This window comes from Elgaria multicarinata, chromosome 17 (assembly GCF_023053635.1).
Source record: "Elgaria multicarinata webbii isolate HBS135686 ecotype San Diego chromosome 17, rElgMul1.1.pri, whole genome shotgun sequence".
NCBI classification, from domain to species: domain Eukaryota; kingdom Metazoa; phylum Chordata; class Lepidosauria; order Squamata; family Anguidae; genus Elgaria; species Elgaria multicarinata.
Genome location: NC_086187.1, coordinates 2,785,785 through 2,813,741, shown reverse-complemented (window position 1 = coordinate 2,813,741; position 27,957 = coordinate 2,785,785). Strand labels below are relative to the sequence as shown.

At 49.8% G+C, this 27,957-nt stretch overlaps 1 protein-coding gene across 1 annotated transcript in view; it reads left to right on the top strand.

The window, feature by feature from the left end:
* Window positions 1-27,957, top strand: part of USP31 (ubiquitin specific peptidase 31) — a 90,286-nt gene that overhangs the window by 47,427 nt on the left and 14,902 nt on the right. Inside the window, exons 4-15 of the mRNA XM_063143415.1 lie at window positions 117-209; window positions 1,261-1,396; window positions 3,494-3,638; window positions 3,989-4,175; window positions 15,166-15,277; window positions 15,786-15,880; window positions 16,600-16,677; window positions 17,248-17,377; window positions 17,887-18,006; window positions 18,399-18,624; window positions 18,987-19,145; window positions 20,536-20,688. Coding sequence (XP_062999485.1) covers window positions 117-209; window positions 1,261-1,396; window positions 3,494-3,638; window positions 3,989-4,175; window positions 15,166-15,277; window positions 15,786-15,880; window positions 16,600-16,677; window positions 17,248-17,377; window positions 17,887-18,006; window positions 18,399-18,624; window positions 18,987-19,145; window positions 20,536-20,688 — 1,634 coding nt within the window. The remainder of the gene's footprint in view (window positions 1-116; window positions 210-1,260; window positions 1,397-3,493; window positions 3,639-3,988; window positions 4,176-15,165; window positions 15,278-15,785; window positions 15,881-16,599; window positions 16,678-17,247; window positions 17,378-17,886; window positions 18,007-18,398; window positions 18,625-18,986; window positions 19,146-20,535; window positions 20,689-27,957) is intronic.

Below are 27,957 nucleotides of genomic sequence, written 5' to 3'. Positions count from 1 at the left end.
TTTGCTGTAATCACATGGAAATGTGGGACTTGGTAGCCTCCTGCTTACCTTTCCTGGGGGAGGGGCTGCCAGATTGTGACCTAAACCAGGTGTCTACCTGCTTGTGTGTTTGGCAGGTCGTCCTTGACCTGTCCTCATTGCCAGAAGCAGAGTAATACCTTTGATCCATTCCTGTGCATCTCTCTGCCTATTCCGCTGCCTCACACCCGGTATGTATGCACTGGCCATGTGGGGTGGGGAGGCGGCTGCGTTTGCATCCTCTGGTGTCTTCTGGCACAAATGGAGAAGAAGCCCGTAACATGAGGAGGAGCTCAAGCGTGATCAGTTCCATGGGCTGATGTTTACTGTTTTATTTTTAATATTTACTGTTTTTAACGTTTGTAAACCGCCCAAAGAGCTCCGGCTATGGGGCGGTACAGAAATGTAATAAATAAATAAATAAATAAATAAATGGGCTGAATTGGGGGAGCTGGTGGCTCCCCACCCCCCAGAGGTCCACTCTGCGGCTTTGAGAGAGATTGAACCTATTGGGACTTATCCCATTAAATCCGCGTCTCCCCGCCCAATGGATGGAACTCTGCCCCCTTTGCTTGGGCGAAGCCCTATGGAAGGCAAAAGTAATGGGTTAGGTTCAGCAGTTTTCACAGTGGCTGCCACTGTCCAAAAGATCACTCCCGGACATATATAAACATTGCATATTCATGGGTCAGTTATGCAGATAGATGTTATGACCACAATTGTGAATAATCTGGGACTGATGCTGAAGTACCTGGCCATCCATTGCCCCAGCGCAGTTATTCATGGCTCCATCCCTTGACAACGTCCCTGGTGCAGTGAGGATTGTGCCTGGGAAGAGGAGGGGAACATGGAAGAGCCTTCTACATGGCTCATTTGTGTGTCTGCGTAGTCAGGCTAAAGCTGGATTGGGCAACTGCTAGGCTGGATGTAGCCCAAGGCACTTTTTTGTATCTCCCAGGACCTTTAAGACTCTTGAGGACCCACAGATGAATTTCCGGAGAAGGGAAATTCTTGTTACTAAAGGTGGAGGGAGGAGCTTAGGCTCTAGCAAAATGCTGTGAATTTGATCACTGATGTTGAACAAATGTTCTGCTACCAGCCTACAAGTGACCAGCAACTGGACCTCAAATGTCCTTGGTACATTTTGTGTGCATCAGTCCTCCAGTGCTCCTTGTGAGACATACAAGGCCTTGGCAGGCTTGGTGCAGCCTCCACCCAACAGAGTGTTTCTGCCCTGTGTAGGCCACTGTACGTCACTGTGGTGTATCGAGGAAAGTGCTCCCACTGCATGCGCATCGGCGTGGCTGTGCCTTTGACAGGAACAGTGGCCAGGCTGAGGGAAGCTGTGTCCAGAGAAACTAAAATCCCCACCAAACAGGTAAATATGTCCTGCTTCAGAACATTTGGGTTGGTTCTCACAACTGGGTTATATTTGTGAAAACATAGACAAAGCATTCTGTCCAGCAGCTACTTATGGAATGGAGAACAAGATGCATTGACCTCAAAATGTAGCAAATGCAGAAATCCACCTTAAAGCATACTTGACAGATGGTTGTCCAGCTGCCTCTTGAAGGCCTCTAGTGTGGGAGAGCCCACAACCTCCCTAGGTAACTGATTCCATTGTCATACTGCTCTAACAGTCAGGAAGTTTTTCTTGATGTCTAGCTGGAATCTGGCTTCCTTTAACTTGAGCCTGTTATTCTCTGTCCTGCACTCTGGGAGGATCGAGAAGAGATCCTGGCCGTCCTCTGTGTGACAGCCTTTCAAGTATTTGAAGAGTTCTATCATGTTTTCCATCAATCTTCTCTACTCCAGGAAGACCCTTTTCTCTTGGGTCCGCTTGTGTGGAAAACTGCTAATTTAGGAGGAGAACAAATGCTTTGCAAGGAGAAAATCCCAAGTCCAAGTGTGTGGCAGCTCTGAAAAGGGCAAATTTAGTGCTAGAGGACATTAGGAAAAGAAAGTGGAAATAAAACTGCCAATATCATAATGCTTTTATACAAATCTATGGTGTGATGATACTGTGTACTGTACTGGTTACTGCACCTCTAAAAAAGATATTGTAGATCTGGGAAAGGGTGCAGAAAAGGGCAACCAGAATGATCAGTGGCTGGAGAGACTTCTTCAGTCTCTCTCTCTCTCTCTCTCTCTCTCTCTCTCTCTCTCTCTCTCATATAATGCTAGAACCTGGGGTTATTCTATGAAACTGATGGGTAGGGGATTCAGGAGAGATAAAGGGAAGGACTTCCTCTCACAGCAGGTCCTATTCTCCTCCCCCCACCCGCACCCCTACCCTGGAGTGTTGAGGCTGGGCTGGGTCTGGTGAATCAGTAGTTGAAGGTAGTACAGATGGGCAGCCAAGCCAGAGTGCCAGTCAGTAGCAGATAGCGAAGCCGGCCAGTGTAGACAGAAAGGGCTCCTGCAGAGAGAAGAGTCAAATCCAGGCCAAGGTCATTTGCTTGCAGAGCATGGTCCAAGCAGAAGGCAGGTCCACAGGCAGGTCGCCGCCTGGGCCAGGTTCAAACACAAAAGCTGTTTCCAGCAGCGTCTGTAAGCTTCTCCTGGGCCTTTTATCCTGGAGCTGACGGAGCGACACCCCCCCCCCCCGTCCCCGTCCCCAGGCTCCACTGCAGGGGTTCAGTTTGACTGCAGAGAGTGCTCCTTGTGAGGAGGGCTCTACTCATGAGGAGCCCCTTTCCTCCTGCACCCAGGCACTCCATGGAGCTTCTCTGGCGCTATTGCTCTCTGGCAATTGCGGGGTGCTCAGCCTCCTTCTCTGAGGCAGACTCCGCTCTTCCCAAGGGGCTGGGACCTCAGTGGCTCAGACTCCTTCTCTGCGCGGGCCCTGGCAGGACCTGGACCACCACCTGCTCCTCCTCTGCCGCTGCCGCCGCCTCGGAGTCTTCTGATGGGGGCCTGACACAGCTATGGAATCCCCCAGCAGGACAAGATCTGCTCACAGCCACCAATGCCACAGGTGTCTTTGCGATGGGATCAGAACCGTTCCCGGAGGATTCGGCTCCCAGTGGCCGCGTACACTGCCCGCTGGGCAGGGGCACCGCAGTGGGAGAGGGCTGCTGCTCTCCCTTCCCACTGTGGGAAGTGGCATGCAGGACGAGAGAGGCCTCTGGAGGGAGTGGGGAGGGGGCAGGGGAAAGACTCCCCAGTTCACTGCTGGGCCTGTCTCACTTTTCCTTTTCTCTTGAGTCCCCTTGCATGGAAAACTGCTAATTTAGGAGGAGAACAAATGCTTTGCAAGGAGGGAATCCCAAGTCCAAGGGCTGCTCTTCTGCTCATCCTGGGCACCCCCAGGGAAGGATCTTGGGTAGCTGGAGAAGGCCTCTCCATGCATCCTGGGCTGCCCAGGATGAATGGAGAGCTGTTCTTAGCCTTTGTCTGAATGAGCCTCAGGGCATCTGCTTACAGTCCAAGCAGCAAAGGCTTTATGGGCATTGTTGTACTCTGGCTTCCCCAGATTGTGCTGACGGAGATGTACTATGACGGGTTCCATCGCTCTTTCTCTGACTTGGATGACCTTGACATGGTGCAAGAGAGTGACTCTATCTTTGCCTTCGAGACTCCAGAGATCTTCCGGCCTGAGGGGATACTGAGCCAGAGGGGTAAGTTGAGTCAGACGAGTCTCTCTGTAGGCCTGGTGGGCTGCAAGCCCCATTGTGCTGACATCTCCTGACTCTGTGCCCGGACATCTCTGCCTCAAAGGCTTCCAGGTGTCTCTTTTGCAGAGGACCTGCATAGGGGGGCAGAAAGGGTCCTGTTGACGTTGCGCTTTCTGTTCCCCTCTTTCCTCTAGTTCCTTCAGCAAAAACTAGAAACCCTAAAGATACGCATGTCAGCGTCTGCCCTGCTGCCTGGACATTCTTTGTCCATGGCTTGATGGTTTCCACCAGATGTGTCACTCTGGGGGTCTTGGGGATGTCAACCATGAAGTCTCTTCTTCACTCTGTTTTAGGAATCCATGTGAACAGTAACCTGAATCACTTGAAATATGGAGTTGACCACCATAGGGCTTCTCCTTACACCCAAGGGAGGCTGGAGAACTCCAATACCAGGGCAGTGGCGGCGGCAGCGGCAGCAGCAAGTGACAAGATAGTAGTCTTGGTGTGTAACAGAGCGTGTACTGGACAGCAAGGGAAGAGGTAACCACTGCCTTGGGGGCAAGGCCTCTCATTCTTGAGAGCCCTTAGGAATATGCTGTGATTTCTACAATGATTATACCCTGGCCTTACTCTCTTCAGGCTGGCTTTTGGTATTGTATTTTGCATTTTTAGAGTTGTTTCTCTGTTGCTTTAAAGTACCCCCCCCCCCCCCGGATGTAAGTCACTTTGGGTTATTTATATATAGGCTGCATCCACATGTGCTGAACCAGCTTGTGAATAATAATAATAATAATAATAATAATAATAATAATAATAATAATAATTTCTTACCCGCCTCTCCCTTTGGATCGAGGCGGGGAACAACATTAGAACAGGAATCAATACATCTTTAAAATTCTTGATTTTACATTGATCTGGGTAGGCCTGCCAGAAAAGGCTAGTCTTTAAGGCTGCCTTAAAGTCACACAGAGAGTTAATTTTACGAATCTCCTCTAGCAGGCCATTCCACAATCTGGGGGCGACAGAAGGAAAGGTCCTCTGGGAAACTGATGTCAGCCTAGTTCTTTTTCGTGGTCTCTGTGCATCACATTATGGGCTCTGCGCTTGCGCTGAGCTGAGCTTCGGAAAGGATCAGTAGCTGAGTAAAAAAAACCGTTTAGAAGGCGGGAACCCCTCCCCCACCGTCCAGTGCGCATGCTCCCGCCCGCTCCCGCCTTCCCCTCAGTTCCTTTGCGACCGCTTACCTGCTAGCTTCGTCGGAAGGATCCTCCTCGTAATTCTAACAAAAACTTATAGCTGAGCTTTTTTCTCTGTATCTTCTTCTCAAACCTCTTCCTTCTTACTTCTTATATTCTTTTCCTAAAAAAAAAAAAAAAAACCACACCCCTTATTCTCGTCTTGAGCTATTTTTTCTTGACTATATTTTTTATCGACTATAAGTCTCCCTCTATACTTCTTCTTCCTGTTTAATTATCTCAACCTTGTATGGCCCTTAGGGCCCCATTTAGAAAGTGTGTCCGTTGCGGCACAAAACTTCCTGCAGCAGACGGCCACTCCCTTTGTGTCCTCTGCCTGGGAGAAGCCCATGTGGTAGAGACCTGCCACCACTGCCAGGCTTTCTCCAAACAAACCAGACGCCACAGATCTGACCGCCTGAAAGCTGAGCTGTGGAAAAGAACGCTTCTGTCCGTCGACACGCCTAACCCTACAGGTTCACAAATGGCGTCATCCCCCGTATCGATACCGAAAGCTTCGACATCGTCAGCTCCCTCGGTATCTACGGCGCATAACGAGCCAACGCGCTCTATTGCTATATCGACTGCGAAAAAGCTCTCTAAAAAGGCAAAGAAGCCAAGGTCGTCCCCCAACGCTCAGCCTAAAAAGAAAAAGAAGCGTCCACTCCAAACGTGGGGACTGTCGACAGCACTACACCCGCCACCGACTAGAGAACGTTCAAACCCGCCTAATTGCCCGGTCACTGAACTTCTCTCGACGCCATCAGAGGGGGAGATCAGAGAATCCTCATTATCACCTCAGAGGCCACCCCCTCCTCCCCCTCCCCCTAGGAGGACTTCGAGTGCTATGTCACTGGCCAGACCTCCCTCAGCCAGTCAAGGGGCTCCACAGCTTTCTCCTCGGCGCCCCTCACCAAATCAAGACCGTTCCAAGCAGGCAGTCACAACTGCACTGCAGCCCTCCTCTGAAGCCTTCCGTTGACACCAACGCTCTCCGAGATCAACTTCCAGATACCGCTCTTCTCCATACGGAGAGCATTACCCGAGGGGCTACTACGACAACTACAGAGGCCGATCTCGATCGCCGCCACAAGACTGGGACAGATACTCAGACTATCGCTATCCAGGGGATTACCCTTACTATGACAGGGACCCTTATTTTGATCCTTACCCGGATAGGCGTCAACCTCGCCTCCCGCCTTCACAGGACACGTCTGTACCACCGGTACCGCCTCGATCCCTATCTCTACCACCTCAACCTCAGGAAGATACATACCATGTACTACAACCTGACCAGGCGTCCCAAGAAGAGTTTCAATCTGACTCTTCTTCCTCAAACCTCCAGCCATCGTTACCCTCTCCTGGTGATGAAGTCGGCACAAAAGACCGCCCTTCACCATCAGAGGACATGGGTTCATTTTCGGAGCAAGTCTTCTACATGGCTACTGCTCTAGGCGTCGATGCCCAACAGCATCAAAACAGATCCAGGATCCGTTCTTTGATAACATGTACACTGAAGCTTCGACACCAACTGAAATTCCGTTCTCGCCTATTTTACTGCAAACGTTAAAGCAGACTTGGGAGTCCCCCTTACTCATCTCGCCCACATCACACAGGCTCGAGTCCATGTATCGGGTTCAGTCTAAAGACGTTGAGTTCTTATTTTCACACCCGAAGCCCAACTCGATAATCGTAGAGTCCTCGCATTCTAGGTCACAGAAAGTACACTCCTCTCCGGTCGATAAAGAAGGGCGCAGATTGGATTTTATGGGTCGTCGTGCTTACTCCGCGTCAGCTTTAGGTCTTTGAGTAACTAACTACCAGGCACTAATGGCACATTACCAATCCTTTCTCTGGGACAAAATGGGCTCCCTGTGTGGCTATTTGCCGGACGACCAGAGAGAGTTAGCAAGAGCTTTTCAAGCTCAGGCATCCAAACTTTCTAAACTTCAAACCAACTCTACCCGAGCCGACTGTTACTCGAAACTCATGACAAACGCAGTAGCTCTTCGGCGTCACGCCTGGCTTAGATCCGCCGGTCTCACACCAGAAGCCAGATCACGGATCGAAAGCCTCCCCTTCGACGGGGATGGTCTTTTCAACTCAAAGACCGATGAGCAGATGGGCAATGTCCAAAAGGCAAGAACAACTGCCAAAAAGATGGGCATCGGCCCGCAGCAACAGCAGCAACAACAATCCCAGAAATCCCGTCGCTGGCCGCGCCAGTACCAACCGTACTCACAGAGGCAATCTTTTGACAGGACACCGAGGTTCCAACCCTCACAAACCTTTCAAAGAAAGACGACTACCCCTCAAAACAAATTTAGATCTCAGAAGAGAGGGGGCAGCTTCTCTAAACGTCATTTTTGACGCCACGCCACATCCTCGACCCCACCTTTTCCGAGACTGTCTCGCTCCATTCTTCCACGCATGGGAGAACATTACTACGGACTCGTGGGTCTTAGACATCGTCCTTACAGGATACAGGATCGACTTCCAGACCCCCCCTCCTCTCGGCACTGTAAAATATACAACACCATCAGAAGAGCTACTACAAGAAACATTGACACTTCTGCACAAGGGAGCTATCAAAAAAATCCCCAAACAGTTCGCAACTGCAGGTTTCTTCTCCTGTTATTTCACAGTCCCGAAGTGGGACGGGGGTCTCAGACCTATATTGGACTTAAGGGACATAAATTCCTTTATACGCCCTCAAAAATTCAAAATGACAACTTTGGGCACAACTCTACAGTTCTTAAGAAAAAATGCCTGGTTCGCCGTCGTCGATCTCAAAGACGCGTACTTTCATATTTCCATTCACGAATCTTGCCGTCACTTCCTACGCTTCGCCATAGGCACAGACGTCTACCAGTTCTGCGTACTACCCTTTGGTCTCACTTCGGCCCCAAGGGTGTTCACCAAATGTATGGCAGACTAGGCGTCGAGGTTTATCCCTATCTAGACGACTGGCTCCTGGTTTCAGACTCCAAACAACATCTCCAAAACCACATATCGACCACCATCTCCCTGCTCAACGACCTCGGACTATGTATAAACCACGAAAAGTCCGTCCTCCAACCAACCCAATCAATAACTTTCATCGGAGCCCGTCTCGATTCAATACCTGCAAGAGCCTACTTACCACTCGAACGATCCCGTATACTAATGAGGAAAGCCCGAGTCATGGTGTCAGCCACTCGAACCTCGATACACTCCATTCAATGCCTACTAGGCTACATGGCATCAACCGTCTCCGTTGTCGAATGGGCCAGGTTCAGAATGCGCCCCCTGCAACTTTGGTTCCTGCGACACTTCGACAGATTACGCAACCCCAGACTACATTTCCTCAACCTTCCGAAGCATGTAGCTCACTCTATTCAGTGGTGGACAATACCCGGACATCTCCTTCGCGGTGTCCCATTCCATCCAACACCGCCGTTGCGGGTCCTCACCACAGACGCTTCCACCATAGGCTGGGGAGCCCACTGCGGCCTGCTTCAGATCCAAGATCGATGGTCGATATCGGAGGCGAGAAACTACATAAACTTCTTAGAACTCGAAGCAGTAAGGAAAGCTCTGCTAGCATTCGAACTAGAGCTTTCCAACCGACACATCCAAGTCCTCACGGACAACACTACAGTGTTATGGCACATCAACAAGCAAGGCAGCACGCACTCTTCAAAACTCGTCAACCTTACCCTGCGATTACTCAGATGGACTATTCCCAGAGGAATCCGCCTCACCGCAATCCATATTGCGGGTACGGACAATGCCCTAGCAGACTCTCTCAGTCATCATATACGCCCGTAGCACGAATGGAAACTCTCAACTTCGGTGACCCATTACCTCTTTCATCTCTGGGGCCGACCAGACATAGACCTCTTCGCCTCCGAAGAGAACACAGCTTGCAAACATTACTGCTCCAGAGGGGGTGTGGGCACTGCCTCACTAGGGGACGCATTCCTCCACAATTGGCACGGTCCTCTACTCTATGCATTTCCTCCGTTTCCTCTTCTCAACAAGGTAATAGCCAGGATTATCACAGACAATGCCAACTGCATACTGATTGCTCCTCGATGGTCCAGACAAACTTGGTTCTCCCCTCTTCTCCGTATAACAGACGAAGAACCTTACACTCTACCGCTCATTCCATCTCTCCTATCTTGCAATCACGGCCATAATTCATCACCCGGACCTACACACTCTCAATCTCTTGGCATGGAGGATACACAACGCCTAGCCGCGCCTACCTCCACGCCGGATCTCCCTGCAGACATCAAAGAAATCCTGTCTGCATCCATAAAACCTTCTACGAGAAACTCGTATTCAAAGAAGTGGGCATCCTTTTCCGCTTTCGCTTCTGCCAACTCCTTCCAGCCTGAACAATGCTCAACTATGGACGTCCTCCTCTTTCTCCACTACCTTTATTCTAAAGGTTTACAGTACTCTTCCATTAGAGTATACCTCGCTGCATTATCAGTTCACAGAGGCGAAATCAAAGGGAAAACCCTGTTTTCCACTCCAATTATTAAAAAATTTCTGAAAGGCCTAAAGAATTTAATTCCACCCATAAAGCCTATATATCCAACTTGGAGTTTGTCTGTAGTCCTCAATGCCCTCACTACAAAACCCTTTGAGCCACTAGCCACTACATCGCTACACCTACTTACCTGGAAAGTTGCCTTTCTCGTCGCCATAGCATCTGGCTGAAGATCAAGTGAGCTCTGCGCACTCCATGTCGATCCACCACTCACAGTCTTCCACACCGACAAAGTTGTTCTTCGTCCAGACCTTGCCTTCTTACCTAAAGTAGTTTCAGAATTCCACATCAATCAACCAATCGTCTTACCAGCCTTCTTTCCATCTCCCACCACCTCCCTCGAAAAGCGATTACACTGCCTCGACGTCCGTAGGGCCCTCGCTTTTTATAAAGACAGGACCCAAGCCTTCCGCACTACTAACAGACTTTTCGTTTGCTATGGAGGTACTCAAAAAGGCCACGCAGTCTCCTCCCAACGCCTTGCGGGATGGATAGTTAGCACCATTCGCCTTGCATACCAAACTTCAAAACTTCAACCCCCTACCGTGGTAAGGGCACATTCCACCAGAAGTTTGGCTACATCCACTGCCTTCGCCAGAGGAGTTCCACTCATTGACATTTGCAAGGCAGCTACTTGGTCGCGCCCGTTGACATTCGTCAAACACTACGGTGTCGACACCCATTCCAGGAATGATTCCTCCTTCGGCAGGGCAGTCCTTTCGGCAATCTTGCAATGACACCGACCCTCCTCCGGTAAGTAAAGGCTTGGTAATCGCCCATAGTGTGATGCACAGAGACCACGAAAAAGAAGAACAGGTTGCTTACCTGTAACTGTGGTTCTTTGAGTGGTCATCTGTGCAGTCACACAACCTAGTTCTTCGACTCCGTCTTCCTCTCGGTACCAAGTTCAAGGTCGCAAAGGAACTGAGGGGAAGGCGGGAGCGGGCGGGAGCATGCGCACTGGACGGTGGGGGAGGGGTTCCCGCCTTCTAAACTTTTTTTTACTCAGCTACTGATCCTTTCCGAAGCTCAGCTCAGCGCAAGCGCAGAGCCCATAGTGTGACTGCACAGATGACCACTCAAAGAACCACAGTTACAGGTAAGCAACCTGTTCTTTTAGCTGACTGAAGTAAGTTCACCCCAGAGGACCTGAGTGTGCGGGGCAGACTATATGGGAGAAAGCAGTCCCGCAGGTAACCTGGACCCAAACCATTTAGGGCTTTAAAGGTAATGACCAACACTTTGTACTTTGCCCGGAAACTAATTGGCAGCCAGTGGAGTGATTTTAATGTTGGGGTAATATGCTCACTCCTAGATGTACCGGTGACCAACCTGGCTGCCATATTTTGAACTAGTTGAAGTTTCCGAACTAGGTACAATGGTAGCCCTATGTGGAGTGCATTGCAGAAGTCAAGGTTACCAGCGTGTGCAGTACTGTCTTTAGGTCTTCTGACTCTAAGAAGGGGCGCAGCTGGTGTATCAGCCGAAGCTGATAATAGGCACTCCTGGCCTTCGCATCTATCTGGGCTGTCATTTGGAGCGACGGATCCAGGAGCACTCCCAAACTGTGAACACAGTCTTTCATGGGGAGTGTCAACCAGAACTAGTTGACACACCTCCAAACCTAGGTCAGAGCCCTTGACAGCAAGCACCTCTGTTTTGTCTGGATTCAGCTACAGTTTGTTTTTCCTCATCCAGCCCATTACTGCCTCCAAGCATTCATTCAGAAGAGACACACTATCCTTAGCTGATGCTTTTATTGAAGGCATAGAGAAATATATTTGGGTGTCATCAGCATACTGATAGCACCCCGCACCATGCCTCCGGATGATCTCTCCCAGCGGTTTCATGTAGATGTTAAACAGCATTGGGGATAGGATGCCACCTTGTGGTACGCCATACAACAGCTCCTTTTTTGAGGAGCAACTATCCCCAAGCATCACCATCTGGAATCTACCTGAGAGGTAGGACCGGAACCACTGCAGCACAGCGCTCCCAAGTCCCAAATCCCTCAGGCGTTCCAGAAGGATACCATGGTTGATGGTATCGAAAGCCGCTGAAAGGTCCAAAAGTACCAGCAGGGACACACTCCCCCTGTCAATACTCATGCGGAGATCGTCCACTAAGGCGACCATAGTTGTCTCAACTCCGTATCCTGCCCTAAAACCAGTTTGAAATGGGTCTAGAAAATCTGTATCATCCAAGACTGCTTGGAGTTGGAAGGCAACTGCCCTCTCAATCACCTTGCCCCAAAATGGAAGATTTGATACTGGTCTGTAATTATTAAGCTCCAGGGAGGGCTTTTTTAGAAGCAGCCAATTGGCTCTTATCCGAGAGATTTTATCTGTGAAATGATCATTAAATGCATCACAGTGAACTACCGAAGGCTCTAAAACTGGGTTCAGGGGAGGAGGTACCTGAGTTAGACCCCTCAGCACCCTAAACAGTTCTGCTGGATGTGAATTCACAGACACAATGCGGTCAGAGAAGAAAGCTTTTTTCGCTGCTCATATTACCACCCCATAGGCACGAAGATGTTCTCTATGATGTGCCTTGTTGGATATGAGACGAGTTTTCCGCCATCAGCGCTCCAGTCGTCGACCTTCCCGCTTCAACTTCCTGAGATCTTCTGTGTACCAAGGTGCCCGATTGGAAGCAGGTCGTAGAGGACATTTGGGGGCAATCGTGTCGATAGCCCTAGTTAGGTCTTGATTCCATCTATTGACCAGGGCTTCAACATGATTGTCGACAATACCAGCCATAGCACCCTCTAAGGCTTTCTGGAATCCAAGAGGATCCATCAGCCTTCGAGGGTGGACCATCTTAATAGGTCCGCCACCCTTGCAGGGGCGGATGGTAGCCATGATATTAACCCTGACCAGAAAATGGTCTGTCCATGACAACGCAGAGGTATTTGTCACCTCCGCCCACAGATCTGTCTATTCAGTTTTCCAGAATAAGCTAGGTGGTGGTGGGTTGGTGGCAGAGCAAGCCACGGTGTGCCCAACAGACGATCGGGATCACCGTGGCCAGTTCTCCCCCTCCTTCCTCCTCAGTCCTCCACCCGGAATCTCAGTGTCCTTCGCCGCAGACCCATCTTGTCTCCCCCTCCCTGCTCTGATCACGACACCTTTTTCTTTCGCAATGTTTTTTAAAACTTTTCAGAGCCTCAAAAAAATGTGCAATTGGAAGTTTGTTTATTTTTTAATTTTTCAAGCCCAGAAAATTGCACAGTTGAATCTGGACTTGTCTGGTTTTCCTGTTCCCTGGTTGGGGGCTTTACCCTAACAATTTTGGTGGCAGCGGCTGTTGTTAATCTAGGAGCAAACCAGTTCTTTGCCACTTCTCCCATCATCCCCCCCTTTTTGCTCATGTGCCCCCAATTTTTCCCTAGGGCGCATAAGTAAAACTAAGAATCTGGGCCAACAATTTTGGTGGCAGGGGTGGGATCCGTACTAGCGGTGCCCACCCCAGGTTCCTGGCCAGCCGGTGCCGACCTGATTCTTCGGCGTGCCAAAGGACGGATCCGCCACCCACCCATCCACTTTGGAGGGCCAGCTGCAGTGACCGCCCTGGAGGAGGACGAGGTGAGTTAAACCACTCCCTGTCTCTCGCTCGGTTCTTGGTGCTGCAGTTTGGCACTTGCCCTGTCCCATTTGGACTGGGCACTCCAGGCATAGTGACCATTTCAGGGGAGTCCCTCCCTGATTTGAGGAGCCTAGGCTAGGGACCAAATTTCCTGGCAGGAACCTGCGGAGCCACAGGCCCTCCCCCTCCAAGGGAGGAGAACGCCTTCAGATCCGCAGGACCCAGTTTGTGGAGGTCCCTGAAGTAGACCCCGGGGGAGCTGGTCAAATCGGGTTTTTCCCACCGCTGCCACCAAAATTGTTAGGGTAAAGCCCCCAACCAGAAGGGAGGGAACAGGAAAACCAGACAAGTCCAGATTCAGTGACCCATTTTATTGAACCACACGTGTAGGAGGAAACTCACCCTCGATGGATCGAAGACGAGCTTCTCTCTCCATCATCCACAACTAAGATCTTTTATAACATTCCCTGCCCCTCCTGATGAGCTCATGGCTCATCCCTCCTCCCATCCGTTATTGATTGCAGAATTCTACATTTTCCATAAATGAAACTATTTCTAACAGCTAACAATACAACTATGCCCTGTTTATGTAACTTACGGTACCAGATAAGCCCCCCATGCAAGGGCGGGCGAAACTAACTTTGCTGACCATTGGAGTGGTTGTTCATGCTAACAAGGAGCAGTGCGCCGAAGTGTCTGGGATAATGACAACATGGATCCGGGATCCAAGCCTCTGGTAGCTGCGTTTTTGGAAGTTGTTACTCTTGACCAGACAGATTAGGGACTTACTTTGTGAGTTAGAAAGTGCAGAGCAACCTTGAACAACTTGCCAACTGCATTTCCGATGACTCTTTATTAATGGAAGGGGGAAGGGAGGGGTGTAGTGGCAGAGCCTTGAGTGCTTGGTGTACTCTTTCCCCAGAAAAGGGGTCTTTTGAGTGGGGGTCCTTTTGGCCACCCTAACAATTCTAAGAAGGGCATTGACAAATTGGAGAGTGTCCAGAGGAAGGCAAAGTAGGGGTGCTTCCTAGCACTACCAATCAAAAGACAATGTGCATCTATTCAGTCCCCACCAAAATGTTTTTTTTTTCCTGGTGAGAAAAAAGGTGGAAGATGTGGTGGAAAACTTGGGGAGGGTTACAAGTGGAAGATACCATCTGGAACACTCCCACTCCTCAGGGTGATTACAAGGTAAAAGCCTAGTCTCGAAGCACCCAGGATGAAAACACTTATTTTGGCACAATTAACTAAACCACCATGTTGAGACTTGGAAATAATCACTAACCCAGCAAAGCACACGCCTTCCTAAAAATAAAAGACTTGACGGGTCACCTGAGAACTTGCAAGGGAGCCAGTCATGTGCTCTTCCCTGGGAAAGGAGTTCCAAAGAGAGGCTGGACGGCTGCCACATAGGAGGCCCCAAATCTAGCTGGCTCAAATGCACAAGCAAGGCAGTTGGGCAGCCATGATGCACACGAAGAACCGTGTGGGAGGAGGTGCTCCTTCATGTCTCCCAAACCATGGCTGTTCTGAGTTTTAACGGTCAAGCCCAGCACTTGGACATGGGCCTGGAGACAAACTACTACTGGTGCAAGGTCACAATAGGATCCCTTAAGGATCCTGGCTGCTGCATTTTAGGCTCATTGTGGTTCCTGAACCCTTTTTGAAGGTAGTGCCATAGAGCACATTACAGTAGCCTACAGGAGAGCTTGCCGTGGGATGTATCGGGGTGGTCACGTCTTCTTCTCCAGGAAAGGATGCAGCTGGTTTCCCAGGCACAGCGGAAGGACGGTAGCCCTGGTTGCAGCTTTGGTCCAGATCTCTTCTTACTGCAGTGGGGCGCACACACTGATGTAGGCCGAAAAATTGTCCGTTTCTAAAAATGCACGCTTTAATAAGATTAATTAGTAACATAATTAACAGATGCAATACTAGTAGGATTGGGCATTCAGAATTGTAATTCATGTTTTCAGGCGACTCTTCAGAGGAAGTATGCATGCACATATTACATGACAACATCACTCCTTAGGTGTACTGAAATGAATATGTTAACAGTTTTCGGTACCTTCATTTTTCTTCTTAAATCTAAACAAGAGGCTGGAAATCCTTTTCTCGTGGCCTGAGGTGGGGCCACCTGCCAGTTTAATGGTCCTTCTCCCCACCACAGACTTGGCCAGCCCTTTGTGCTGCATTTAGAGAAGACCATTCCTTGGGACCTTCTGCAGAAGGAGATCTTGGAGAAGATGCAGTATTTTCTACGGCCTTCCGCCTGTGTTCAGGTAAGAGAGACCAGCGCTGGGCCTTGTGCACCTCAGTTGGAGGGAACAAATTTAAAGTAGTAAAGGTCAATCTAGTTGCGGGTTTTTTAAAAAGTGACATTGCTGCTGACATTTTCAGTTACTGGAGGAATTGACCATGCCAAGAGTATAATCAGCAGCCCCACAAGTGCTCCATGTGAAATTGCTGCTCTTTTTTGCTCATTACGTTGGAGTAATGTGGAGACCCAAGGGAGGAAGAGAAGGTTTGCCACTTAGAGTAGGTGCTGGGCTGTTAATGTGCATCTTTTCAGTGGATGGGCTTTGGATTGTGCAGTCTGTCCATCTGATTGGTGGGCCACAGGACTGGTGTGCATGAGTTGGAAGTGATTGCATGGCCGCCACACCCAACAGGGACCCCATATAGCAGGCTCTTCTGTGTGAAAACAGGAGAAGCGAATGCTATTCGACCCGTCATCACCGCCTTCTCAGAATGGACTCAACTTCACCTCTCTTCTACTGTTCAATATAGGTCTGTCCATTCAGCTTGCGAGTGGTCAGTGCTGTGGGCATAACATACCTGTTACCTCAGGAAGAACGGCCTCTCTGCCACTTAATGGTGGAACGGTGAGCATGATTTCTTTCTTTGTGGAGGGTGTGAGTGGAGAGACATGGGAACAGGCGTCTTACGGGCCTGGGGAACGGGAACGCAGAACATGCGGAGGGCCTCTCGCTCGGTCTGGCAGCAGGGGAGCCTGGTGCGGGGCTCTGTGGCATGCCTTTCCTCAGGAGCAGAGACTTCGCGTCTGCCTAGCCTCGCTTTGGCTCTGCGTGGATTGCTGCTTGTCCTGATGAGAGGAGAGGGAGGAAGCTGTTTCCGCGAACTGGCTCCTGGCTCCTCTTCAGCGTGCTGCCTGTGATGATGCCGCCAGGTCTGAATGGACAGGTTCCAGGCCCCAGCTGGGTTCCTGCTTATGGTTTTCCACGATGGGTTTGGCAGGTTCTTTCGTTGCGTGTGCAAGAAAGAGAGAGAGACACACACACACAGAGCCTGGGTTTGAAGGGATGTGGGAGGGGAATCATGGGTTCTTTCCTTACTCCCGCGCTGCCGGTTACATGACTGTGATTTGCACAGTTACCTGCAGTGCAGCTCAGGTTGCTGTATTATCTGAACGTGGTACAGGGGAGGGGTGCTTCTTACCCACCCTGCAACTCGTGACTTGCAGTAGGGTTTGTGGGCTGGGTAAGAAGCCTGCCGTCGTCTGAACGTGGCCACTGGTGAATGCACGAGGGGCTTCCATATGCAACATCTTTGATTTTTAATTAGTACAATGTTTTCTTTGCAGAGCCCTGAAGTCCTGTGGGCAAGGTGGGACCCCTCACGTGAAGTTAGTCGTGGAATGGGACAAGGAGACGAAAGAGTAGTATGTATCGTGTTCTTCCTAATAAGGCAGTGGGGCAGCAGCAGGCGTCCTTTCCCCACATGCCTACGCCGCAGCGGCTGCTGTGGGGGGAATCCCCTGCCTCACTAAGCTGGTCCTAAGCTGGTGTAGACTCTGTTAGGGTTGGAGTCGTAGCCTCCAAGGTTTGCTGTGGACTGGGTGCCCAGTGATGTATTATGTATGTATTTTTGCATTTATATCCCGCCTTTTTTCCTCCCAAGGAACCCTAGGCGGCATACATAATCCTCCTCCTCTCCATTTTATCCTCACAACAACAGCCCTGTGAGGTGGGTTGGGCTGAGAGTCTGTGACAGGCCCAAAGTCACCCAGTGGGTTTCTATGGCCGAGTGGGGACTAGAACCCAGATCTCCTGACTCCCCGTCCAGCACTTTAGCCACTACACCACACTGGCTCTCACACCAGTGATCTTGTGCAGAGAGCTTCCTTGGGTTTCTGAAGGGGTTGCAGAGCCTCACTCCTCCCCTTGCGTGTGCTGCTGGCTTGCCTACAAGTCCAGAGCGGAGAGGTAAATTCCACACTTCCTTGTTGCAGTTTGTTCATCAATGTGGAGGATGAATATGTCCCAGACGCAGAGAGTGTCCGCCAGCAGAGGGAGCTCCATCATCAGCCTCAGTCGTGCACCTTGTCACAGTGTTTCCAGCTCTACACCAAAGAGGAGCAGGTGAGAGAACCCGTGCCCTCTCAGTTCATCTTCTGGACTGTTCATCACAACAAAGCTATCACCCTTCGTGGCCAGAGCAGCTCTTGCTGTCCTTTTTGCCCAAAGGCTGCCTCTTCCTTGCATTGTCTGTTGGCTGCCTGGCTGCCTGCTTGCTTCTCTCTCTCTCTCTCTCTCTCTCTCTCTCTCCTTCTCTCCTGAAAGTTCAGGGTGATGCTGGCCTGGGCTGTGGGTTGGGGCGTGGTATGGCTGCTTTGCCTGCCATCTCGATTTGAATGTATAAAATCTAACAGTCTCCTACAAAGACACAAGACAAAATGAATGGTACACTCTCAGACCGCAAAAATGCACAGCCCCTCTGGAGGATGGCTGAGTATCTCTTTCCCTCCCTTTCCCTCTCCCCTGCTTCTGAGGCACCGCCCTGGTCCGTCCCCTTCAGGGCCATTGGCCAGCGGGGGAGGGCAGGGCGGGGTGGGGCGTGTCTGAGAGCACTGGCGTCTCTCTGCTTGCAGCTGGCTCCGGACGATGCCTGGCGCTGCCCCCACTGTAAGCAGCTGCAGCAAGGGAGCATCACGCTGAGCCTCTGGACCTTGCCTGATGTCCTCATCATTCACTTGAAGCGCTTCCGACAGGTGAAAGGCGTGGCGTGGCGGGGTGGGGGTGGGGGTGGGGGACAGGCCTCTGCAGGAGAGGGCTGGCCCTGGCTTTGGGTTTTGCTGGCACAGGCGGTTGCCTCTTGACAGTTGTGTGGGCTGTTCCATGCAGGGGCAGCCTGGCTTCCTCCACCTCAGTTCGTGGTGGGGAGGAGGAGGGCTGGACTCCTCTGGCAGGAGCTGCCTCTGGGGGCACCAGGATCTGGAGGCTTCTCCCATTCAGTGTTGCCTTTGCCTGAGCAGCCTCTGATGTTGGGGGTGTGTGCATGGGGAGGGGTGTGTGCAGGAGGGCTTGGCTACCTCCCTAGGGCTTGGCTGACACAGCTCCTCCCAGGCGCTGCCACGGAGCTTGCTCTTGCCTCTGCCAACAGGAAGCAGACAGAAGGATGAAGCTCCAAAACATGGTTCGGTTCCCTCTAACTGGCCTGGACATGACGCCTCACGTCGTGAAACGAAGCCAGAGCAGCTGGAGCCTGCCATCTCACTGGTCCCCCTGGAGGCGTCCCTACGGCCTGGGCAGAGACCCGGAGGACTTCATCTATGACCTGTATGCCGTGTGCAACCACCATGGCACCATGCAGGGGGGGCACTACACAGGTGACTGGGCGGTGCTCCTAGTCAGGCACTACTCGGGGCAGTTTTCCATTTGGCCCATGGCTTGCAGTCTTCCTGGCTCATTCTTTGAATAAGGAAGTTACCGAGGGGCCAGAGAAATGTTGGGATTTCCTCTGGCTTGCTGAGAGAGCCCCTCTAAAGTCCTTTTGGTCTTTAGACAGAGCTAGTTTTCCTGGTCTTTGGAGGGCATCCTCCATTGCGCCTTGCAGAGTGTAACACATGCTGCTGCTCAGCCTGACAGCTTCATTTCCCCCTCCCTCTTTTGGGAGGAGGATGGGGGGGGGGGGAGTCAGGCAGCCGTGGCTGCATGGAGCCTCTCCCCTAACACTGGCATTCCCTTGCAGCCTATTGCAAGAACTCCATTGATGGCCTCTGGTACTGTTTCGATGATAGTGATGTGCAGCAGCTGGATGAAAATGAAGTGTGCAAGCAGACGGCCTACATCCTCTTTTATCAGAGGCGGACAGCCATTCCCTCCTGGTCAGCCAACAGCTCTGTGGCAGGTAAATGTCTGGAGCGGTGGCAGCTGTTCTCTGGCTTCCTCCATTGGATGGGTATTGGGATGCCTTGTCCAGAAGGACACTGTGCCGTGGGAGAAATTCCCAGGTCAGTTGAAATGATCCCGTCTGGTGTTTGGGAAGCCGGCCACCTGTCTGCCGACGTTGCTCCTTGACTTGGAGAGTTTTCTAGGCAGCTTCCCTGTTTTCTTAAGGCTCTCAGCCCTTCTATGTCCCCTTGGTGCTTCACTGGGCTCTTGTGTTGTGCTCCGATGTTCCTGCTCTGTTCCTTCTATTGGAAGACACCGACATCGTTTTCCGGCTGGAACCTGCACCCCACCCCCCACTCAGTAGTATGAATAAGTGTGTTCCCTCACTTTTTGGCCTCTCAGCAACAATGCAGGAGTGTTGTTAGAGACCAAGATGACCCAGGGCTGAAATTTACCTAAAATATCTGTAGGATAACGTATATGCATATTTGCATATTCAGAGTTTAAATTGCACACAGGAGAGCCAATTCCCCATCCAAATCATGCCAAATTATCTGGTTAATTTGCACTCCAGATTATCCAGATCAGTTCTTCAAGAAATTTATCCATTACCCCGAATTAATTTCCCACCCAAACAATCCAGATCCTTCTCCAAAATAAATTTCCCTTCAATTAATTACCTGGACATTATTCCCCCCCCAATCCCATTAAATTCAAAATAAAAGGATTCACTGGCAGCATGTGGGGGATTTCTATGAACGGAGGTGGCCAAAGAAGGTTTTCTTTCTTTATGTCCATGTCTTCCTGTTTCTTGACTTAGCTGTTTTATGTTTTTTTAGCTCTGAATTGCTGGTTTGCAGCTGTACCCCGTGTGCAAATGCAAACTTCCATATGGCCCTGGAAAAGGAAACCTTTCTGTTTCTTCCCTTCCTTACCAGAGACCTTGTGTGGGAAAAGAAACGTCCAGTCCCACCTAGGAGCAGCCACCTCTTTTTCCGTACAGTGTCTCTGTAGTGGAAGGAAGTGGAAAGACCGTTGTCTCCCTTCCCGGGGGCAGATTGAGGTTGTGTGTGGAGCAGCAAAGGCCGTTCGGAGAGCTCAGGCGAGATGGATTATGCTCTCCTCGCGTCCCTGAGAAGTGCCTGCCCCCCTGCTGCTGGCTGTGCACTGTAACTAATCGGTAGTTCTGATCTCCGGGATGAGGCTGAGACCATCACGCACACACACCCCTCAGACTCAGTCTATGTCCCTGGATAACAGTGCATCTTTTCCTGTGGCAGCTCTGATTGGATCCTGCCCTGGTATGCGCACAAAGTGCTGCTTGTTCCTCTTGGTCCGTGGCTTGGCGCCTGTCCTGTCTCTTCTGACGCCTCCTGTCTGACCACAACACCTGTCTCCTTCCGCAGGCTCCACAAGCTCCTCACTAGGTGAGCACTGGGTGAGTCGGCTTCCAGGCAGCAAACAGCCCAGCATTGCTTCCGCAGCCTCCTCCAGACGCACATCGCTGGCTTCTCTCTCCGAATCCGTGGAGCTGATGGGGGAAAGGAGTGAAGATGATGGTGCGTGTGCTCCTGAGGGTGCTGTGCTGCTCTGGGTTAACTCTTCGGGATCTGCTGCAGACCTTCGTGAATGATCATGGCAGGGGAGCTCTTCCACTGGGGGTCCGGGGTCTCTCCTCTTCTGCCTCTGAAGTGGCTCCCCCTTTCTCTCGTGGGGGCCAGTCATGGGCAGGCATTGTTGAGGGCCCTGGCCGCTCCAGACCCTCTGGCCTTGGGGGGGTCCTGAGCCTCGGCAGCTGCAGGGAGCTCTGAGTCTTGCTCTGAGGACAAATCGTCCAGTGGGGGGGACAGGATACCTCTTGGGCATGCTCTCCAAGCACGGCGGTGTCCTCAGAAATGCCGCCTCTGTAGATCTAAATAATTGGACAGGTTTACAGGGAGATAGCCAGGCCCTGTGCTGTTCAGGGGCTTTAAAGGTTAGAATGAATAGCTTGAATTGGGGCTGGAAACCAGGGCAGACCTTCTGCTATCAGGGTGATGATAGGGTCTTGATACCATGCACTGGTTAGCAGCCTAGCTGCCACGTTTCACACCAACTCAAGCTTCCAGATGGCTCTTCAAGGGGAGCCCTAAGAAGAGCACATTGCAATAGTTTAAACGTGGTGTGGCCAAGGCATGGTAACTGTTGCCACATCATACTCAGGCAAAGCCGCAGCTGGCGTGCTAAACGTAGTGGTGGAGATGCATTCCTCGTGATGGCTGCTGCCTGGCAATCCAGGGCAGCACAGCGTAGCATGCAGTCAATGGACCCTCCCAAGCTACGGATTTTCCAGGGAGAGCACAGCTCCTTCTAGAACAGGTTGAATCCCAATCCATGAGCCTGACTTTCTACTCACCAACAGCAACTCTGTCTGTGTTGGGATTTAATCTCTACCTGTTCATCCACGTCCAGCCCATTAGGGTTCAAGGGCATCAGCCACTTCCTCAATATTAGGTGACAGAGAACAATAGAGCTGGGTGTTAACTGCATGTTAGTGGCACCTCCCAGAGATATTAAGTGATATAGTTTCAGTTTATTATTTCGGTCATGGACCAGCATAAATGATATAGAGGACAAGAAAGATCCCCGTGGGACATTATAGGCCAGCAGCCCAACAGAAAGGACTGGAACCAGTGCTGTACAATCTACCCCCAAGGCCCAGCTCCACCAAGCAGTCTAATAGGATTCCATGGTTGATGATATTGAAAGCCACCAAGACGTCCAGGACTACTGTGGCTACGCTTCCCCCATCCAGTTCCTGGCATAGGTCATCCATAAGGCGGCCAAAGCACTCAGTGACACATCTCAGCTAAAAGCCTGATTGAAATAGGTCCAGGTTCATCCAGGTGTGTCTGGACAGCTGTGCCCTTGAACAGTTAGTTATGGAACCAACCAGAGGGATTTAATTTTAAGTGCTATTGCCCAGATGTGAATGTTGAACAATTGGAAATAGTGACCACAGTGCTATCAGATTTAATATATTTCTTCTTCGTGGCTTCTGTGCATCACACATATGGGCTCTGTGCCTGTGTGGAGCCTTGATTTCGGGAAACTTCCATAACTGGGAATAGTTTTGGCAGGGAATGGCTCCCCCTCCCCCCCCCCCCCCGGTGCACATCCCAACGGGATCCCACCCAGTCCTCAGTTCTCTTTTGACTGCTGAACCGGCTCCCTTGTAGGGGAACTTCCTGCTCTGTTGAGTGTTATTTTTTTTTATGAGAAAGCTAAGAATTTCTTCAAACTTTTTGTCTTTACTAATTTTTTCCTTCACTTTCATCACTCCAACCCCCACCCTACCTTTTCCCCTCATTCTGGACTTACTTTGGGCTGCATGTGGCATTGAAAGTGCCTTTCCAAAAGTGCATTAAATGTGGGAATAAGTTACCTCCAACTGACAGGCACGCTTTATGTTATTTTGCCTTGGGGGTGCCCATGTGGTGGAATCTTGTCCACATTGCTGGGGGGTTTCGAAACAAACCTGTCAGCATCGCTCAGACCACTTTAAAGCAGTCCTCTGGAGAAAGGCATTGGAGGCTGTTGAGGCTCCTGAATCATTGGAGCAACGAAGCAAGAGAAAAGATTGACAAAGTTCAGGAATGTGTTGCCCTCAGCCTGCCTCCCAAAGCTCCCTTTGATCTAAAGCTTAGTCGGACGGACCCACCTACTTCTGGTGGAGCTTTAGCTATATTGCCACGGCTAAAAAGATCTCACAGGGAGCCAGGGAACAAAAATCCGCACCTAAGGGCCAGAAAAATAGAAAGAAAACGGATCCAAGCAGACATAAGAGGGCCCTGCCTCCGTCTTTGTTGTCCCTGCTACTGCTTCTGCTACATTTGACACCGACATCAGTGTCAGCACCGAGTCAGTGTGCACTGATGCTGAGGCCGACCTCGGCTCAGGGAGGTGGAGTTGCACTATATGTTAAAAATGCCTATCCCTGCACAGAAATACAGGCGGATGAGATTGGGAGCCCCGTCGAGAGCGTCTGGATTAAAATAAATGGGGCTAGGAATAAAAAGAATATGATAATCGGAGTCTACTACCGACCACCCAATCAAGGAGAAGACGAGGACGAAACTTTTGAGAAACAAATTGCCAGTGTTTCAAGGAAGTGTGATGTAGTAGTGATGGGAGACTTCAATTACCCTGATATCTGTTGGGAGACCATTACTGCCAAAAGCGGCCCTTCCAAGAAATTCCTGACATGTATGGGTGATAACTTTCTCCTACAGAAAGTGGTGGAAGGAACTAGAGGATCGGCAATCCTTGACTTGTTATTGACCAATAGGGATGACTTAGTGGATAAAGTGGCAGTTACGGGAACTCTGGGGGAAAGTGACCACGTCATACTTGAATTCTTGATTATGAAGGAGACAAAAGTCGAGCGTAGCCATACACGTACTCTGGATTTTAGGAAAGCTGATTTTAATAAACTCAGAACTATAATAAGTAAGGTCCCGTGGCAAGGGAGCCTAAAAAGAAAAGGAGTGCAGGATGGGTGGGAGTATCTAAAAAATGAAATTTTAAAGGCACAGTTACAAACAATTCCAACAAGGAGAAAAGATAGAAGACAACAGAGGAAACCAATGTGGCTCCACAAAAAACTTATTGATGAACTGAAAACAAAAAGGGATACATATAGGAAGTGGAAGAAGGCCAGGCTACAAAAGAAGAGTACAGACAAGTGGCGCAGAAGTGCCGAAATGGCATCAGGAAGGCTAAAGCTGTGAATGAGCTGAGATTAGCGAGGGATGCTAAAAGCAATAAAAAGGCTTTCTTCAGATACGTGAGTAGTAAAAGACAGAGGAAAGAAATGGTGGTTCAACTGCTTAATGAGGATGGCAAATTGATAACAGACAACAAAGAAAAGGCTGAAGTGCTCAATTCCTACTTTGCCTCGGTCTTCTCCCAAAAGCGGGTCTATGACCCCCCTGGAAAAAGTGAAGCAGAAGTTGAGGGGGCAGGATTGCAGTTTGAGATTGATAAACAAATGGTCAAAGAACACCTAATTTCCTTGAATGAGTTCAAATCCCCAGGGCCCGATGAACTGCATCCAAGAGTAATGAAGGAGCTAGCGGAAGAACTCTCAGAACCTTTGTCTATTATCTTTGCAAAATCATGGAAGACGGGTGAGGTGCCGGACGACTGGAGGAGGGCTAACGTTGTCCCTATCTTCAAAAAGGGCAAAAAGGAGGAACCTGGGAACTACAGACCAGTCAGTCTGACATCCATCCCTGGGAAAATTCTGGAGCAGATTATAAAGAAGTCAATCTGTAAACACCTTGAAATCAATGCAGTGATTACTAGAAGCCAACATGGATTTGTCAGGAACAAATCCTGTCAGACTAATTTGATCTCATTTTTTGATAGGATAACCTCCCTTGTGGACTGTGGGAATGCTGTGGATGTCATATATCTTGACTTCAGCAAAGCTTTTGACAAAGTACCACATGACATTCTGATTAACAAACTAGCTAAAAGTGGGCTAGATGGAACAACTATTAGGTGGATCCACAGTTGGCTACAGAATCGGACTCAAAGAGTACTTATCAATGGAACCTTCTCAAACTGGGGAGAGGCAACGAGTGGGGTGCCGCAGGGCTCAGTCCTGGGCCCAGTGCTCTTCAATATTTTTATTAATGATTTGGACAAGGAGGTGCAGGGAACGCTGATCAAATTTGCAGATGACACCAAATTGGGTGGGATAGCTAATACCCTGGAAGACAGAAACAAACTTCAAAGTGATCTTGATAGGCTGGAGTGCTGGGCTGAAAACAACAGAATGAAATTTAATAGGGATAAATGCCAAGTTCTACATTTAGGGAATAGAAACCAAATGCACAGTTACAAGATGGGGGACACTTGGCTCAGCAATACTACAAACGAGAAAGATCTTGGAATTGTTGTAGATCACAAGCTGAATATGAGCCAACAGTGCGATATGGCTGCAAGAAAGGCAAATGCTATTTTGGGCTGCATTAATAGAAGTATAGCTTCCAAATCACGTGAGGTACTGGTTCCTCTCTATTCGGCCCTGGTTAGGCCTCATCTAGAGTATTGCGTCCAGTTCTGGGCTCCACAATTCAAGAAGGACGCAGACAAGCTGGAGCGTGTTCAGAAGAGGGCAACCAGGATGATCAGAGGTCTAGAAACAAAGCCCTATGAAGAGAGACTGAAAGAACTGGGCATGTTTAGCCTGGAGAAGAGAAGATGGAGGGGAGACATGATCGCACTCTTCAAATACTTAAAAGGTTGTCACACAGAGGAGGGCCAGGATCTCTTCTTGATCCTCCCAGAGTGCAGGACACGGAATAACTGGCTCAAGTTAAAGGAAGCCAGATTCCGGCTGGACATCAGGAAAAACTTCCTGACTGTTAGAGCAGTGCGACGGTGGAATCCGCTACCTAGGGAAGTTGTGGGCTCTCCCACACTAGAGGCCTTCAAGAGGCAGCTGGACAACCATCTGTCAGGGATGCTTTAGGGTGGATTCCTCCATTGAGCAGGGGGTTGGACTCGATGGCCTTGTAGGCCCCTTCCAACTCTGCTATTCTATGATTCTATGATTCTATGATTCAGGCAGTTCGGAAAGAGAAATAAGAGATCCTTCCCCCTGGGAAACACATCAGCACCGAGGCTAACAACACCTCGAGTATCCCCAAATGCTCCGTGACCACCTGATTCTGTGAAAGAGTGAAAGAGGAGATTTTCTAAGGGACAGACACAGTGCAGAGAGATCTCAGTCTCCTACCCGAGATTGGGATGGATCCTCAGAATGGTCTGCTGCTCCAACTTATCACTATTACTACAATGACTGGTGCAAGGACCACGACATGTATTGGGAGAGGGCAAGATATCTGGGCATAACTTTGCCTAGGTTTCAGCCACCACCATCAGCGACATTGTCCTGCCTTCACGGGAGAACGAAGTTTGTCCTCCTGTTCTGCGGAGATTTACATCTCTGAGCAACAAACTGCAGCAGGTTAAGAGCACATGGCGGGACACTGCCCTTCAAGTGGCTTCCACCGACACCACCAGCTCAAGTTGACAAACGGCACGATTGGGAGTCATCCCCACAATCAATAAAGGACTGGTGTTCTGACTCATCCTCACCCTCTTCAGTTCCGCCGTCAATAAAGTCGCTGGACATATCTGAGGATATAGCAGACTTTACTGATCAGAATGGCGCAAGCTCTTGGAACTGACACGCACCAACCCACTGAACGCATGCAGGGCCTGGTGTTTGATGCATTATTTATGGAGTCATTGGTGCTGGTATCAATACCGTTTTTACTAACCTTGCTTCAAATAGTCCAGCAGTCAAGAAAGGCCCCATCTTCCATGACTCTGATCTCAAAGAAATTGGAGTCTCTGTACTGCATTCAGAAAAAGGGTGCTGAGTTCTTGTTTATCCATCCTAAACTGAGCTCAGTTATTATGGAATCCTCAGAAGGACACTCACAGGAGCCTCATGCTGCGCCGGTGGACAAAGAAGGTAGAAGGCTTGGGAAGAAAAATTTACTCATTGGCCTCCCTGATTCTCCTCATGGCCAATTTCCAAACAATGATGGCATGATACCAGCTCTTTCTTTAGGAAAATGTGTCCTCTTTACCTGGATGTTTACCTTGAAGATCGGAGAGAGTTGGGAAGAGTTTTCCAAACAGAAGCACTGAAATTATCTAGGCAACAGATAAACATTGTCTGGCATCAAAAGCGGCCTGCAGAGCAAAGTTGAAGCTTGGTGGAATTGCACTGAGGAGTCATGCTTGACTAAGGTCTGCCGGCCTGACACCTGAGGCACAGTCAAGAATTGAAGATTTGCGTTTTGATGGTGTGGGACTTTTCGATTTAAGAAGTGATGAGTCAATGGACATGATCCAAAAAGCAACATCCACAGCAAAAAAGGTGGGGATTGGGCAAATGCAGCCACAGCAGCAGCAATCGTACAAATATTGTTGTTGGTTTCATCAGCCTTTTACTTAACAGTTCTGCCAAAGGCAAGAGTGCAGTTTCATATACAATACGGCGCAATATCAGTGAAAAAGGGACATGGATGGTATGTCCTGTCAGCAAAGAACACCCACAGAGAATGCCTCAAGCGCCGACTTTGACTCACTCACGACTCAGCCTTGATTTGGAAACACCCTAAGTTACTTCTTCTGCTATTGGACTTTAGTAATGATGGACACCTAGGTCCTCAGAATTGTTTGTCTTGTCTGCAAGATAGAATTCAATGTCCTCCCTCATCTTGGTACTGTGAAACTCACTCCACCATCAGAAATTCTAAGCTCAGAGATGGCCTTTTTATTAAAAAAAGAAAAGAAAAGGGTGGATGGGTGGGTGGGGTAGGGGTATTCGAAAAATCAGTCTGTACTGGGAGAGCGACGGGTTCTTCTCCCATTATTTCACAATACTGAAGTGGGATTGGGGACTTCATCCTATTTTGGACCTCTGAACGCTTATATAACACCAAAGAGATTTCTCATCGTCACCTTAGCACTCATCCTGCCTCTGCTGAGAAAAGGTCTCTGTTTTACAATGGTGGATCCAAAGGATGCCAGCTTCACCCAGCTTATCACAGATACCTTTGTTTTCTTAATGGAAGCGACATGTTCGAGTTCAAAGGCCTCCTATTCGGATTAGCCACAGCTCCGAGGGTGTTCACAGTGCATGGTGATATGTGGACACCTTTGGATGCTCAGAGTCAAGATATATCCGTATCTTGAGAACTAGCTAATTGTTGCTCTGTCTCAGAGAGAAGTAAGATCCGCCACCACTATGGTCCTGAATC